This window comes from Tachypleus tridentatus, chromosome 7 (assembly GCF_004210375.1).
Source record: "Tachypleus tridentatus isolate NWPU-2018 chromosome 7, ASM421037v1, whole genome shotgun sequence".
Classification (NCBI taxonomy): domain Eukaryota; kingdom Metazoa; phylum Arthropoda; class Merostomata; order Xiphosura; family Limulidae; genus Tachypleus; species Tachypleus tridentatus.
In genome coordinates this window covers 95,017,620-95,034,225 of record NC_134831.1, presented here as the reverse complement: position 1 = coordinate 95,034,225, position 16,606 = coordinate 95,017,620, and the positions used below count along the sequence as shown (strand labels likewise).

The window sequence follows — 16,606 nt, the reverse complement described above, 5'->3', positions numbered from 1 at the left end:
AAACTGTGTGTGTGTATAAATAAAGATATATTGCAGCAGCTGTTGTTTTATATTGTTAACCAACATGAGTTTCAACATATCCTTAAGTGTACATGTTTAACTCACTTGTGTTTTTGTGTATGTCTTGGTTTGTTGACAGTGTATGTAATGAAAATCTTCAAAAACAGTTTAAAATAAAACCCACCATAAAGTATAGATACATCATCATTCATATGTAATATTAGTCATTATGAATGTAGCCCACTGGTGATAGTTTAACAAACTGTTTTTGTGAAGAATAGTAAAAACTATCTTTATAAGACAAAGAATCATCTGTTTTAACTGTTTAACTCTAGAGTTGTTTGTTATTGGATTTTAACACTTTTCTACACTTCTGACAGTTATTTGTGGGTAAAGAAGTGTTTGTTTCTGTGTAATAAGCACATTAATAACCAATATAGCGTCAGTTCTGTAATTCTATTAATTAGTGCTTGGGCTACTTACGTATTTTCATGTAACTTATGAAATAAGTGGTTTCACCTAATTTCTTATGCTTTTACACTGACTGTTCTAATGAACAGAATCTCATGTATACAATATAATGCAGTATGTGAGCCACACATATAGCAGATAGTCTGAACAAAATCAAGTAGGTAATTTTAGGGTTAACAAACTAGGTAATTTTATTTCTTGTGTAAAGTAAATAATATTTAAGTTTTTTCTGGTTTGTAGATTTTTAAATGTTTTCACTTTAAGGAACACGAAGGATGGCTAAGAAGAATGCTATAGTGAGATCACTGCCCTCTGTGGAGACTTTAGGTTGCACATCAGTCATCTGTTCTGATAAAACTGGGACACTGACCACAAACCAGATGTCGGTTTCTCGGGTAAATATTTTAAATACTGACTTGAAAAACTAGGTCTGTTGTTTTTGTAGAATATATTATTAGATAAGATACGCTGACCACAAGAAGAGAAAACAAAAGTACAGTAGTTCTGAATTAACCCTACAAACAATATTTTTCAGTATCGTGTGTACTTGTAAAAATTGTTATTCCAAAAATATATGATCTTAAACACAGGTACTTAAAAGATAAAGCATAATAAACATTCAGAATCTTTTTAATGTAAATTAACTGTTTTTAAATTAATTAATCTAGAAATAAACGACAGATCTACAGCTATTCTCTGTGACAACTTTTAGTTACACGGAAAGTAATTTTAAATATTTCTACTCCCTCAAAAAATTTCAGTCGGGAAGAAAGTAGAAGGGGGCAAAACATTACGAATAGCATTAGAAGGTTTGTTTTTTAAACAAATGTAATTACAGTTTATATCAAACACAATTATGAATCTGAATATATTATATGTAATTTTATTTTGAATATTAAATGTTGTCATGTGAATGAGATATACTGAACTACAAGGGGTCATACTTTAAATTAGATAATATTCTTAAGCATATTAAATGTTTCATGCCCTCATTCACTGTACACAGCCCATTGTGGGCTTGATTTTGAACAAATTTCCAACACTTTATTACTGGTTATTATTATGTAACAGTCATCTTGTAAATGTACACCATCAACAACATCAAAACCCTTTATAATCTTCAACATATTAGACACACACACACACAAACTTGTCTTTTTTCAAGAGAAAACACTTTAAAAGCTTTCACCCTCTCTTCATATGACAAACCCTACATCTCAGGTACTATTCTTGTAACTCTCTCCAACAAGTAAATGTCTTTCCCAAGGTTAGAAGGTCACAATTGAACACAGTATTCACAGTATGTGACCTAACCAGAGACCTGTGTAATGAAATTATATCCTTTTTTAAACTTGTATTCATTATTTCTGTACGTACAACCTCAAATTCTATTTGCCTACTACTAGCACACTGCTTGGATGGCTTTTATACAAAGTTTTTTCCTTTATAACACTGTTAAGGTTATTCCCATCCAAATTATACGTGTAATTCAAATCATAATAACTCACATGCAGTATCTTGCATTTATTATAATTAAAATCCATCTATCATTTATTTACCCAAATCTTTAAATTATCTACTTTCTTTTGTAAATCAGCAGTATCCTTTTCACAGCCATCAACACCCAATACCTTGATATCATCTGAATATTTAAGTAATCTTTTGACTATTTCTTCATGTATGTCACTGTTGTAAATCAAAATGAACAAAGGTCCTAAGACTGAGTCCTGAGGTACACCAGTTATGACATTAATCTAGTTTGACTGAACACCATCTGTAACAACTCTTTCTTTTATCCTGTTTCTCATCTATCCAGTTTGCTAACTTATCCCTGAAGGATCTTTAAATTGCAGAAATCTTGTATACCCTTTAAAACATTTAAACTATCATTACCGTAGTGTGTGTGTGTGTGTGTGTGGTTACATAGAGAATGTTCAGTGTGTATCAACTTAAGCTATGAACAAGTCACCTTGTAAGTTATAGCTGTGTTAACACTTTCTTACCCTTCGTGAAACAGTTTTTCGTCATGGATCACGTGGAAGACAACGATGTAGCTTTACATGAGTTTGAAGTTACAGGATCAACATATGAACCTATTGGAGAAGTGTAAGATTTTTGTATTTAGATAATTACCTACACTGCTGTAATAAGTTAAACCTTCTACATATTTTTCAGTAGAGACATGTTTGATACAGGGTAATATGTAATGAATATTGTGTTCTATAGAAAAAACATTGTAGTAATCTATAACCATACTTTCTTTGAGGAGTGAAGTCATTTTCATATATGTAAGTTTAGTAAGAATTTTTGGACATTGATTTCTATATGATAGGTGAGTTCAAATTTTTTTTGTGTGTGTAACTACTTTCCAACTGATAGAACAAGTTTATTAACTATTTACCCACGAACTTGTTCATTTTGACTTGTAACCACCAGGTTTCCATTGAAGTATACCTTTTGTCTTTTGTATGTTACATTCACAAAATTACTCATGTTTTTAATAATATATTTTTTAATGCAAATCGTATTTTTTAGTTCGGTATTTTTACTGAAGATTTATCAAGGTGATTTTTACATTAACAATAAAAATTACTTTTATATATTAGTTTATCGAAAGTTTTTAAATGAATATGAAAGTTTTTAGGGTTGGTAAATCTTTGATTGTGGATCCCAACTAGTAACTTACAAAAGGTTGGTCATAGAAACTGTTTATTGTAAACTGTTATTGTAGACTTTTTCATTTCTTTTGATGAACGTTATTGCATATATATATGTAGGTAGTTTAGTGGAACTTGAATATATTAGTGTTTTTTTACTGTACCACAGCCTTAAAAATGGAAATAGAATACGGCCCAGTGACTACGATGCTTTATACGAACTTTCCATGATTTGCTCAATGTGTAATGATTCCAGTATAGACTTTAATGAGGTAAGAATATATATAATACAGTTTTGTGAAACAGTTACTACAGGTTAGTAAATAGTAACAGCTTGTCCACACTTGGGACAGTTTTGATGCATTTTTATTTTCACACAGACAGTATCACACCTCTAACAACTTAGAACCCAACTAATATTAACATTCTAATGCAACAGGAAAAACATTATATATGCATTTATGTGGACGTTTGTTAAAGTTGTTTTTGTTATCTGTTATCAACAAATTTTCTAAGATGTTAAGCACACTGTATCTAGCCTTCATAAAGTTAGATGAATACTATGTGGTCTATAACTCAAACCTATTGCACCAATTAATTTAGTGATACGACGTTTTGTCTGAAGGAATGTGGACATCCATCCTTTGCAAGAAATAGACATGGATATTAAGGCCTAATTGAATACATCACTGTTAACCAGTAACAGATGTCACTGTTGCAAATAAGTGGGTGAAATATTTCCTCTTTAAATGATTCTTAAGAAAAGTGCTGATAAATGTCGGACACTGTGGTAGATGCTATTCCAGACTTTAGTAATGTTTGGGGCTTGTGTTGGGGAACTTTTCAATGAGAACTGATGTGTTGGTGAATGTTTCAGTGGCAGGTGTCTCACTTATATTATACTTCATGACGAATCTGCTGCTACATACAAACTTTGTCAGGCTGACAGTCTTCTATGCAGCAATATAACTTAAAGAATAAACAATTAACCCTGTCGTTATAATTAATCTACATTGTAAGTTTCATACCCACTACATGACATTTGTAGTTCTTTCTACACTCCAACAATTTTTTCTTTACACCTTTGCATGCCATATTTTAGTACGAATGAATAGATGAACTTAGAAGTAATTTTATGAGAGAAACGTGTAGAATTGTATGGTGTGGTTTAATTATTATGAACTAAAAATGGATGTGAAGAGATAATTTTCCTTTTTTTATATATAAACTATGCAATTTATCTATTTGTTGTTAACCTGTTACTCTTATAAAATGAACCTGTGTTTTCAATAATGGCTTTTATGTTTCTTAGTGACAAAAGTACAACCTCATATTGTTGTTAGTATCTGTACTGCAAGTGTAAAATGAAATGTATGAACTACAAAACTGGAAAAATCTTTTGTTGATTTAGTGTCTCCATTAGTTAAAGGTTTGTTTTTTTAAAAATAAGAATTATTAGATTTTAAGAATTATATTTTGGTCAGTCATATGTGTTTCTTTATATATATAGTTGGACTTCCACCCTTCCTTCAGCATAGTATTCAAGTTAATCGATAAGGTCTAACATTAGGTCACAGAATAACATTATGTTTATTTACTGATTGTATTAAGTATGTTAAAGTTTAACTCTAAATCTAAATTAAAATGAAAAACATTCACAGAGATAACTTAGCTCTCTATTGAATAAAGGCCAAACTTGATAAAGGCTTAACTAATGTTAGGCCTAAAACAAGTGAACGTAGATGTTGGAGTTTGTAACTAGAATTCTTTTGTATTCTTTGAAAACTGAAGGTTCTGATGTATCAGCTTAATGCTTAGCATTCATTTACTTTCTCTTAAGTCAGTTAACTGGAAATATAATAAGTTGTGGTTTAGGCCCCTGGTCCTGTATCTAGAAACGTAATGTTATGATAAAGATACAAATTTTACTATGTTTTGTGGGCCTGTGCTAGTATTTCATATTTTAATATTTAATTTTATCGTTCTTGTAGTACAAACAAATGTTTGAAAAGGTAGGTGAAGCCACAGAAACAGCACTTATTGTTCTCTCGGAAAAGATCAACCCCTTCAACTTTGAAAAGTCGGGCCTAACGAGGAGAGATGCTGCTTTAGTTGTTAACCATGGTGTTCAAGCTATGTGGAGGAAAGAATTTACTCTTGAGTTCTCTCGTGATCGGAAGTCCATGAGCTCCTACTGTACTCCTGTCAAACCTGTTCGGTTAGGAAGTGGCCCTAAGATGTTTTGTAAGGTAGGGGTAAAACATTTATAACTTGTTTAAGCAAGAACATTGTCAAAACTATATGACACGCTACGAACAAAGTTAAATCTGTATTGTAGGTAGTTTGATATGGATATTACAATGAATTTTATCAGTATTTCCAGGTTTTTTTTCAATCCAGATATAAATACCATAAATTGCAATAATGGCTGAGATATAACATCTTTGCATATATACACAGTTTATTTTTAAAATTTAGTTCTTTAAGATATTCCTCTGAATTAAACTGTTGACTCTTTGATAATGGTAGTGTCTATGTTTATCTCTAAACACAAAAACGTTTTGTCTATTAACTGCTGCACAGAACAATGCACATCTGCTCATGCACAAAGTGCAGGCGCGTGCACCCACACACTCACAAACACATACATACATTATAAAATCTTTTAACTTGGGTATTTTCTAATGTTATGAAAGCAGTAGCTTTGTTGTTATTAATGTTGCAGTTTTTGTAAGTGAAAATTAGTTTTGGATATACGAGCATTGTTATCAGTCAGGTCAGATTTGTGTGTGTGTGTTTTTGTTTCATTTGCAAACAGCAAAGTTGTAGAAGTTTTTAATTATTGGGCAGTAATTATGGGTATAAATTTAATTGTTATTTGGTAATCCTGAACATGTTTTTATTATTTAAGAAATGTGTCAGTAAGTATACATTTATCATAGTAATCCAGTCAGTATAGTTTTCAGAAGAGGTAGTTTGAGAAATAAGATAATGCTTTTCTCATTAAAGAGATTTGAAGATTTTGGTAATGAAAAGCTACCACCTGTATAGCTTTAGCATCCAACTTGTGCCTCAGTGGTATGCCTGTGGAACAACACTAGAAAGCAAATTTTGATACCTGTTGTGGGTACACCACAGATAGCCCTTTGTGCTTAACTACAAACAAAGAAGCATCTAATTATTTATTTAATACATTTCTTTTTTAAGGGAGCACCAGAGGGAGTGTTGGATAGGTGCACTCACGTGAGGATCGGAAGTAAGAGGATTCCGATGACCAACACCATTAAGAACAAGATTTTGGAAACCACTCGACACTATGGCACTGGAAGAGATACCCTCCGGTGTCTGGCCTTGGCTACCATTGACGATCCAATTGAGCCCGAACAAATGGACCTGGCAGATTCCACCAAGTTTCATTTATACGAGGTGTCACGCTGATCATTTATTTTCCTGTAACACTAATTTTTGATTGTTGAACTAAAAGATTTGAAGTAAACATTAATTCTCTACTGTTTTACACTACATATTGATTGCTAAACTTAACCGTAGACTTGAAAATTCTTTCTTGTACTCGTCATGTTTTGTATTAGGTTTATTGGATACGAGTTTATTTAGTGTACACAAACAATAGTTCATGTAATTGTATAACCTTAAACTTGGCATAACTATATAAAAGACATTTAAGTTTGTTTACAAACTATAACAAGCTTGACAAATATGATTGGCAGAATCTATGAATATATTTTCAACATTAAAATACCTCCCATGGGTAGGTACCCATTTAAAAAGATGATCCATTGTTACTTAATTTGTCTTCAGAAATCAGAAGTTGGTAAGGTTTTGGTTTATATGGATATACATAGTTTCTGTCTTTTGCTTGTATCCTGTTATCTATAACTTGTACACATCTTGTTGCTCTGGAAGTGTATGCAGCTACAGTTATCAACAGACTGTCTAATGATTTGTTTTATTTCCACATAAGTACAAAGTGGTGTGTGTATGTGTATAGTACTGTTTTCCTGCTTTTTTTTTGTTGTAAATAAAGTTTTACTATCTGCTATATTTCACTTACATTAATTTAACTTTCCACTGAATATGCACTACATATCTGATAACATTTTAATTGAACTGTAACTGTTATTGTTTTGTAAAATATACGTTGTGCTTAAGTCTTTATTTTGTCTAACTACCATTTTTGATAAACTAAAACCTGAGTCTACTACCTGTTGTGTAACAAATGACCTAAAATAAATGTGGGCCATCTATTGGTGCACTTGCAAACTAAAATTGTGTGTTAAGGTAACCTGGTATGACAGTCTATGACACTTGTTGTGACCACTATAGAATATAAATTTGCTAAATAATTTTGTTGCATGAGAGACATCTATTGGTGAACCTGTGAACTAAAACTGTGTTACGGTAAACCTGCAATTACAGCCTGTTGGTTAATAAGGGGTACTTGTGATTGTAATCACTATCCAATATAAACTTAAATAATTCTTTTGCATGAGGACATATGTTGGTGAACTTGATTTCTGAGCTACTGATGTATGATGTCAATTAAATAGTTTGAACATTTTATAAATTATGTACAAGTTTATTTGTTAGATGTGAGGCTACAATTTTAGAGATTAATTGCATTTACAAGAGGATGAATTAACCATTAATACTTTACTGACAAATAAGTAATTTTACTGGTAAACATCCCACAAAAATTTAGATGTCTTAAAATAAACAATTCACTTAGTTTTTGTTTCTTTCAATAACAAATTTGAATTTAAAAAGTTAACATAATGTTGTTACTTCCAAAGGTCTTGGCCCAGCATGGCCAGGTGGTTAAGGCACTCAACTCCTGATCTGAGGGTTGTGAGTTCGAATGAGAATGGCTAGTGCAGATAGCCTTTCTGTAGCTTTGTGTGAAATTCAAACTGATCCTAAGTCTTGCTTCTTAAGTTTATAGGCAGTTTAGTGTAAACTGCATGTGGTTTTAAATAAACACTTTTGTTTTTATAAATAAAACGGATAAAAAAAATATTAAATTTTGTTATGATTGGGATTGTTCCAGAACATGGAGACTGCTATATACACATCTGTTAGCCAAGTTGCGTCTGTGAGATCTTTGTAGTTACGTTTAATGATTTGTTAGTTAGACTGAAGTAGCTGTTCCTTTATATTATCATATGTTAAATAATAAATGATGCACTATTGGGATTGTTCCAGAACATGGAGACTGCTATATACACATCTGTTAGCCAAGTTGCGTCTGTGAGATCTTTGTAGTTACGTTTAATGATTTGTTAGTTAGACTGAAGTAGCTGTTCCTTTATTATCATATGTTAAATAATAAATGATGCACTATTGGGATTGTTCCAGAACATGGAGACTGCTATATACACATCTGTTAGCCAAGTTGCGTCTGTGAGATCTTTGTAGTTACGTTTAATGATTTGTTAGTTAGACTGAAGTAGCTGTTCCTTTATCGTTTAATGATTTGTTAGTTAGACTGAAGTAGCTGTTCCTTTATTATTATCATATGTTAAATAATAAATGATGCACTATTGGGATTGTTCCAGAACATGGAGACTGCTATATACACATCTGTTAGCCAAGTTGCGTCTGTGAGATCTTTGTAGTTACGTTTAATGATTTGTTAGTTAGACTGAAGTAGCTGTTCCTTTATTATTATCATATGTTAAATAATAAATGATGCACTATTTATTTTCAGACTGATATGACGTTTGTTGGAGTCGTAGGAATGCTGGATCCACCGAGGAAAGAAGTTTTAGACTCCATTAAACAGTGTAGGGCTGCTGGCATCCGTGTAATTGTTATTACTGGTGACAACAAGGTAGGCCTGCTGCACACTGTATTATTTGGTAAATACTTCATAAAAAGTGACTGTTATAATTTTAAAACCCTTAACTTGTTTATTCAAAATTAAAATAACTATTTTCATGTTCTGAATTTACTACCTTTTAACTTGCTCAGTTTTTTTGTACTTACAAAAACATGTATAAATTTCCAACACAGAGGCCTAAGGAACTTGAGTTAGATGTGTGATTGTTATAACAGTGTTGTTTATCATGCTTGAATCTTTGTAGAACATTTTGTGTGCCCTTTTGTACATGCTTTTAGATATAACTAAGGGAGAATTATTTTGTTTTCACGTTTCAGTAGTTCCTCTAGTGTCTTGTTCTGACAGTGGCAAAATAAAGTTTGTTTTGTGTGTGTGTCTGTTTTTATCTAAAAAGGCAACAGCAGAAGCTATCTGTCGCAGAATAGGCGTATTTACTGAAACTGAGGACACCTCTGGTCTTTCTTATTCTGGTCGTGAATTTGATGACCTCTCTCATAGTGAGCAGCAAGAAGCATGCGCTAGAGCCCGACTTTTCTCCCGTGTAGAACCAGCCCACAAGAGCAAGATTGTGGAATATCTTCAGGCAGATGGAGAAATCTCGGCTATGGTACGATTAATGAAAGATGTACTGTGATAAAATACATCTTACTGAAGGTTTTATTATTGGTTAATTATTAAGTAAGAAAGTCTGTAGATGTTTAGGACTGAAAGATATAAAGATTGATTAATGTAAGAATAAAACCTGTGATATGTCAGTACTGAAGTTAAACAATAAAAGATGCAATTTTCATTTAGAATAAAACATGTTTGTTTTTTTTAAATCATTTTATCAAAGTGATGGAACTTTAAGACTGATTTTACTAAACTGTAAGCAGATGAAACTTCTTTATGTATAAACTCGAAATATTCATGAGTGTTACTATTTAGTTTTGGTTTTCTTACTATTTAGCACAGCTTTATAATGTTAATTAAGATGTCTTTCCTCAGACCGGTGATGGAGTTAATGATGCTCCTGCCTTGAAGAAAGCTGAAATTGGTATTGCCATGGGTTCGGGAACGGCCGTTGCCAAGTCGGCCGCAGAAATGGTGTTAGCTGATGACAATTTTTCCACAATTGTAGCAGCAGTTGAGGAGGGAAGAGCCATCTACAACAACATGAAACAGTTTATCCGCTACCTGATCTCCTCAAATATCGGTGAAGTGGTGAGGTAAGTAATTAGAGCATATTTTTAAAAATATATCTCTTCAAATAAATGGTTGATAATAATTGTAAAAGGTTTTCCTAACTTGGAAGAAAAACCTGCAAAGATATGGTTTTATATCTGTATTTGCCAATAAGCAAGAAAGATGTACCTTCCAAAAGGGCTTGGGTTATTGGATTTCTTCTATCCTTATTTATCAGGTTTTTGTCGCATGTGATTACATGGAAGAACAATTTATTTAACGATTAATTTCATATTATGATATTTCATAGTATATTAAAGTAAATACATGCTTATATTGATATAATTTTATAATATTATGTGATATGTAAGAACTGTTAATTTTATCAAAGAACCAACATCTTTAATTGTGGAATAAAATAATCGAGTATTTTGTTGGCTTCAGTATTTTCCTCACAGCTGCCTTGGGATTACCAGAAGCATTAATTCCTGTCCAGCTGTTATGGGTGAATCTGGTAACTGATGGTCTTCCAGCCACGGCTCTTGGATTTAACCCTCCAGATCTGGATATTATGGAACGTCCTCCACGTAAAGCAGACGAATCCCTTATTTCAGGCTGGTTGTTTTTCCGCTACATGGCTATTGGAGGTTGGTAATTCTTTGTACTTGAAATGACAACCTTTATTTTGTATAATGACCCTAGGGACTTGTAACTGCTCAATGCTGTGACCAATAATCACAAAATGTATTCTAAAGAAGGCTGGTATGGGTATTAAAACTTTTAATTTAAATGAAGTACAGAACAAAGTTTGGATTTTCTTAGGCCATTTTCAGGTTAACGAAGAGAGTTTGTAACTGACCATTGCTGGATATGTCTTAGGGACAAGAGCGTAAACGGGTATGGGAATGTAGGGGGCATTACAGTATATGTTAGGTTATTAATTAGTATAGGTATAAAGATGTTCTTTTATACTGGTTTTACTTGTTGTATAAGTAGGACTTCTTTGATTTTGTGTTTGTTTATATTTGTTTCCCTACTTAATATCTAGATGTTTTCAATGGTTATGTTGTGTTTATTGGGTTTGCAGTGTTCAAAAACCTGTTAAGGTGTTGTTGTTGTTTTTTTTTGTCTTCTTTGAACCTGGTTTCCATTTTTCTGCTTGTTTCTCCAATATCAAAGTCGTGGCAGTTTTTTGTTACCTGGCTAACTAGTAATGCATACATCAATGAGCTATAAGCACCTTAAATAAACTGAATAGTTGTATGGTTGACCTAAAGTTTTTTATTCCAAGAAATTGTTACTGTTTTCAGGTTACGTTGGTGCAGGTACAGTTGGTGCTGCTGCCTGGTGGTTTATGATCGCTCCTAATGGACCCCATATGAACTACTACCAACTAACCCACCATCTGAGCTGTCCTGGTGATCCAGAAAATTTCAAAGGAATAGACTGCAACATATTCAGCGACCCCCATCCGATGACCATGGCATTGTCTGTGTTGGTCACTATTGAAATGCTTAATGCTCTCAATAGGTAAATAATTGTTCCAGTTAGCTGAATGTTATCACAGGAAATCTTTATTTTCTATAATTGTGTTTTTTATTGATTTGAAGACACTGTGACTGTTTATTTGGTAGCTAATTGAAAATGTATAGCTGCTACACTTGATGATACTGATTCCAGTCTTTTATTAGTCTTTCAGAAAACCAGTCTCTCATTGCAATGCCTCCCTGGACCAACTGGTGGTTGGTATCTGCAATGGCTCTCTCCATGACCTTGCACTTCATGATCCTGTACATAGACATTCTTTCTGTAAGTAAATATTTATGCTTTGTGAAATTTAACCTGAATATTAATCCATACTATTCACTTATAATCACGGTCTAATTGGGTTTTAAAATACCTTTTAAACATCGTCCCAAATAATCTATCTGCAAATCACTTAGTAATATTTGATTCATTCTTCACAGACTGTGTTCTCTGTGTGCCCTCTGACACTTGAGGAATGGATGGCCGTCATGAAGATCTCTCTTCCCGTCATCATCTTAGATGAGACTATGAAATTCATTGCACGCAACTTTATCGATGGTACAAACTGTTTTATTGAACTGCATTGGATTACTGCTGCTTGGATGTTGTATGCTGCTGGCTTGGTGTTTTCTCCTATCTAACAATCCAGTGGCTGACTGAACACTGCTAGAAAAATCCTTGTCTCTTGTTTTTGTGATAAACAATGCATTAGTTCGTGCTTATCCTTTTAACAACTCCCGTGTCTGTAACAGAATACTAATAAATGTAACCTACTGTTTTTAGTTTGTATTCTAACTTATAGTTATCTCCTGTGTCTGTACCTGAACAAGAAAAATGTCCACTACCAGTGACTTCTCTCTCACAAGCCACTTTCTTGTAGTGAATATCTAAAAACGTTTGTTTTACCCATGTCAAGAATTTTTAAGCTAGCATGTATGTACTTTCGAACTTGTTTGTTAGACTTGTAGTTCTCAGAACTGTAAAGTGAGTGCTGAACCTCCATTTTCACTATATGTAGATTAGCTTCTGTTTGTATAGTCAGTAAATAGTGTTATAAAAATAGTTGTTACTTCAGTAATTCAAGATTTGAAATGCTTTATGTGATATCTTAACCATGTCAATATTGTGCTTTAAGAAGTCAGTTTTTATTAAAGAAACATTAAATTCATGTTATGTGTATGGTCCAAAAAAAGTATTAACATTTATGTTAATGTGTAGGGCTAGAGAGAGCTACTACCATTTTTGGGAGTTTAGTTTCAGGATTTCCATGAGTTTATAGACAAACAACTGTGAAAAAAATGTGTCTTATTGTACTATACGTAGTAGTGACCGATGTTGGCTTCACACAATAACTAAAACTTTAATTTCTAAGTAATAATTTAGTAAAATTGTAAATTTAATATACCTTTGAGCTTTACTTTTGAAGTGCATTGCCTTAAACTGTGCACTTTGTAAACATTTTCTGTATTCTGAACATCAGGAATATTGAAGTAAAGAATCCATAAACATTATTTAGGCTTAACTGTTATAGTGAGTCATTTTACAACATACCCACTAATGGCCTGTTTTAACGCTAAATACAGTTTTATATCATAAATATATACACATACATACAGATATGTTGTTATTACTTACCAACAAAAGTATTATTTAAAGTAGGTAAATTTAAATTAACTCTGAAAAATTTCCAACATGTAAATACATTACAGAAAGTAAACTTTATATTTGCTGATCTGTTTTCTTCTCTTGCTGTCCAAAATTTATTGTAACCTTTGCACTTTGGTGTCATCTTTTAATCAGCCTACTTAGAACTAAACCAAATCATTCAAATTTGTGAAAAGTCAACTTTACCAGTATAGATACTGCATTTTGTGTATGCTTTGTGTGTATTTTAGAAGTTACAAACCTATTTCTGAGCTGATGTACATTACAACCTCAAATCTTAAAATTAGTGACCATATTTAATGAAGGTGCGAGAAACAGTTACTACTAGGTACTGTTGTCACGTTAAACTTGCACCTGCCCGTAACTGTACACTATGGTGTAATGAGATAATGTTGTCACGTTAAACTTGCACCTACCCGTAACTGTACACTATGAGATAATTTTGACAAATGCTGTCTTAGTAATTCTACAGTTTTATCCATAAAAGATATGGCACTCATTAATGTAAAAATGTCAAGGTTTATCATTTGATCAGTAAACAATCGTGAATCGTTGGTGATTTGTTTCTTTTTTTAAGTAACTCATAAGGTTGTCTCTACCTTTTATTATGTACCTTACAGGTGGTCCCACTTCTGACAGTATTAATAAAGTTTTTATCAATGCTAGAACTCTATTTCAGTGTGTTGCTTTGCTCTGATTTTTCACTATAAATAATGTCTTCGTCTGTTACTAACAGGGTCGATAAACCTTTATATTCCTACCAATCCAGTTGTTCTAACAAGTTTTTAATAAGATTTATTTTATAGTAACAGTTTATACAAGATGTAAATGGTAGAACATAGTTTAAATAATGCATGTAAATCTATTTTTACTCAAACATCAAATTTTCTTAATAACTCTTTGTAATGAAGTTCCATGTTTTTCGATTTCTTTAAAATCATCCTATATGTATTTCAAAGTGGTAGATTTTAACACCATTTTGTATCTTTGAATCAAGATGTAAAGACTAACATTTTTGTACAGTAGCTTGCTAAAACGGTGTACGTTGTATTATTTTCAAGTGCCCATACCCTTCCCACAGTAAACTTACATAGCTTGTCAGTCTGTGTTATTGTTTAATATACAAGTTGCACATGGTTACTGTATCGGACTGTGTAACAAGTTCAATAAGTGAACTATGAATATGCTTTAAACTTTATAATGAAATCATAATAATAGAAATTTAGTAGTAGTTTTTGCATAATGTTTATCTTAAATTTTGCTAATTTTGTTATAAATTTTCAAACAATTTATTTATTTTAATAATTATTTATATGTAGTTTTCTTGTTTTTAAGTCAGACTTGGTTGATTGACTGTTTTGTAATAGTTAAATTATTAGAATAGTATTCGCTAAATATCAGAATATCTGTTGTGACTGATAGAAGATATTTATGTATTGAATAAGTAATATACAATGTTAGAATATTTTGCACTTGTTTTCAAAAGCCTCCCCCCGTATTTTGTTTCAGAATTTTTATTCATTTATTTATATGCACTTATTTTTTAATTAATGTCTTTCTTATCGAAGGTTTATTTACAAACTACATTTTTTATATGGCTAACTATTATTGCACTTTTGTTTCAGTGTCTCCTCTTGAAATGAAGAAAAAACTTTAAAGACTGCCGTCAGATCGAGAATTCTGTACTTTAACAATGAGGAAAATCTTGTTACTGATGCACCTTTTAAAGACTGTCTATAATTCATCCTTAGGTTTTATTATCTCCATTTTTATCTCAGAACGAATATCTTCATGTGGATAAGTGCACATTATTAAAATATTCCTTATATTTAATAGAACAAAAGAATCCATATATATATATATCCATGTTTCAATTTTCATTAATAACTTTGTTATACTCCCACTCTCAGTTTGTTAAAGTAAATTCTAAAATTGTTGTTGGTGTTATTTTTATTGTTCACCTTTACTTTTCAAGAAGATGAAATGTGATAGTTCGTTGTTGTTTTTGTCAGTAGTCCCTTCCCTTAAATATTCCCAAAACCCAGGAAGAAAAGCGTTCATGTCTATCTGTGATGATTATTCTCTCCAAGTTTCTGTCTTTACATTGATGAGTATGCTCAGGTCATCACTGCACAGTAAGACAAGGCTTAGCTTTCACTGCACAGTAAGACGAGGCTTAGCTTTCACTGCACCTTAAGGGGAAGAAAACAAACCAATAAAAAGTAATAGAACCATTAAGAGCTGGAATTGTTTCATCACACAACCCCATTCTCCAGTTTATAGTTGTAAAGACTTACAAAAGGGTGCACAGAATTACAGGTGAGTATCTCACATTTCCCATAATGCCTCGTATATAGAATATTTCATTCAGTTTAACACCCACCCCTTTAAGGTAGGTTTGGTTTTCAGTGGATAGTAAGATAGGCTTAACACACACTGTAGCCAGACTGTTCTTCCATTTCATTTTGTGTGGGTATTACTTGTTCTGGACAATAGTGATGTTAACTACAGATGTATTGTAAACAAAATATTAAGTTTTATGTGAACTAAGAAAAGTAGTTGTAGTGAGTTTGTGATATCCGAAAGATTTTTGAAGTACTGAAAGTAAAAAATATGAAGTGCCTAAAGCAGTTCAGATTTTTTGTTTACCATACACATCAAAATTCATTCATACCAGTGGTACAGTTTGTGTGAACTATCAAGTTATAGTTGTTAACTTATTTTCTCATGTGTACAAGTCACAGAATGCGAAAAGAAAAATTACATTTTTTTTTTTCAAAAGAAGAAAGAACCTTGAAGTTTGTGTGTGTGTTTGCCCTTAATTTCCAAAGAACTGAATTTAAGGACTGTTCTCTGATGTGAATTGTTAGAAACAAAACTGCTATAATCACAGTGAACCGGATTTTTCTAGTTAACAGTATATTATTGTTCTTGTTGGTTAAGTGTCCAGTTAAAAATGTTTTGTATATTGACCCCTTGTACAGTAGGTGAAAATGAAATAAAACCATCTTTTGTGATCTTAAACATAAGCAATTGTTTGTTATCCAGACACGACCCAATCTTGATGTGAAAATCCTTGAAGTTACGACTTAGTCACTGATTTGTTTATTGAAATAGTTAGTAAACTCTTGGTAGTTCACGATTAATCACTACAGATCAAAAGCACTGAATATGTTTCACAAATACAGTCTTAAAACAACGATTTTAAATATTTACCCTAAAGACGTATGGAAGTATATTGTGGACATTTTATTTTAGAACAATG

At 32.1% G+C, this 16,606-nt stretch overlaps 1 protein-coding gene across 4 annotated transcripts in view; it reads left to right on the top strand.

The window, feature by feature from the left end:
- LOC143256233 (calcium-transporting ATPase sarcoplasmic/endoplasmic reticulum type-like) overlaps positions 1-16,365 on the top strand; it is a 60,279-nt gene extending 43,914 nt beyond the window's left edge. For 2 of the 4 annotated variants that reach the window (XM_076513155.1, XM_076513156.1), the window contains exons 12-24: positions 736-866; positions 2,489-2,577; positions 3,298-3,400; positions 5,120-5,377; positions 6,336-6,554; positions 8,854-8,976; positions 9,380-9,592; positions 9,973-10,193; positions 10,594-10,796; positions 11,460-11,679; positions 11,841-11,958; positions 12,117-12,234; positions 14,967-16,365. In XM_076513155.1, coding sequence (XP_076369270.1) covers positions 736-866; positions 2,489-2,577; positions 3,298-3,400; positions 5,120-5,377; positions 6,336-6,554; positions 8,854-8,976; positions 9,380-9,592; positions 9,973-10,193; positions 10,594-10,796; positions 11,460-11,679; positions 11,841-11,958; positions 12,117-12,234; positions 14,967-14,998 — 2,048 coding nt within the window. In that variant the 3' untranslated portion in view covers positions 14,999-16,365. Of the gene's footprint in view, positions 1-735; positions 867-2,488; positions 2,578-3,297; positions 3,401-5,119; positions 5,378-6,335; positions 6,555-8,853; positions 8,977-9,379; positions 9,593-9,972; positions 10,194-10,593; positions 10,797-11,459; positions 11,680-11,840; positions 11,959-12,116; positions 12,433-14,966 lie in introns of those variants that run through there. The other 2 variants (XM_076513153.1, XM_076513154.1) reach the window with 1 other exon arrangement.
- The last annotated feature ends 241 nt before the right edge of the window (positions 16,366-16,606 follow it).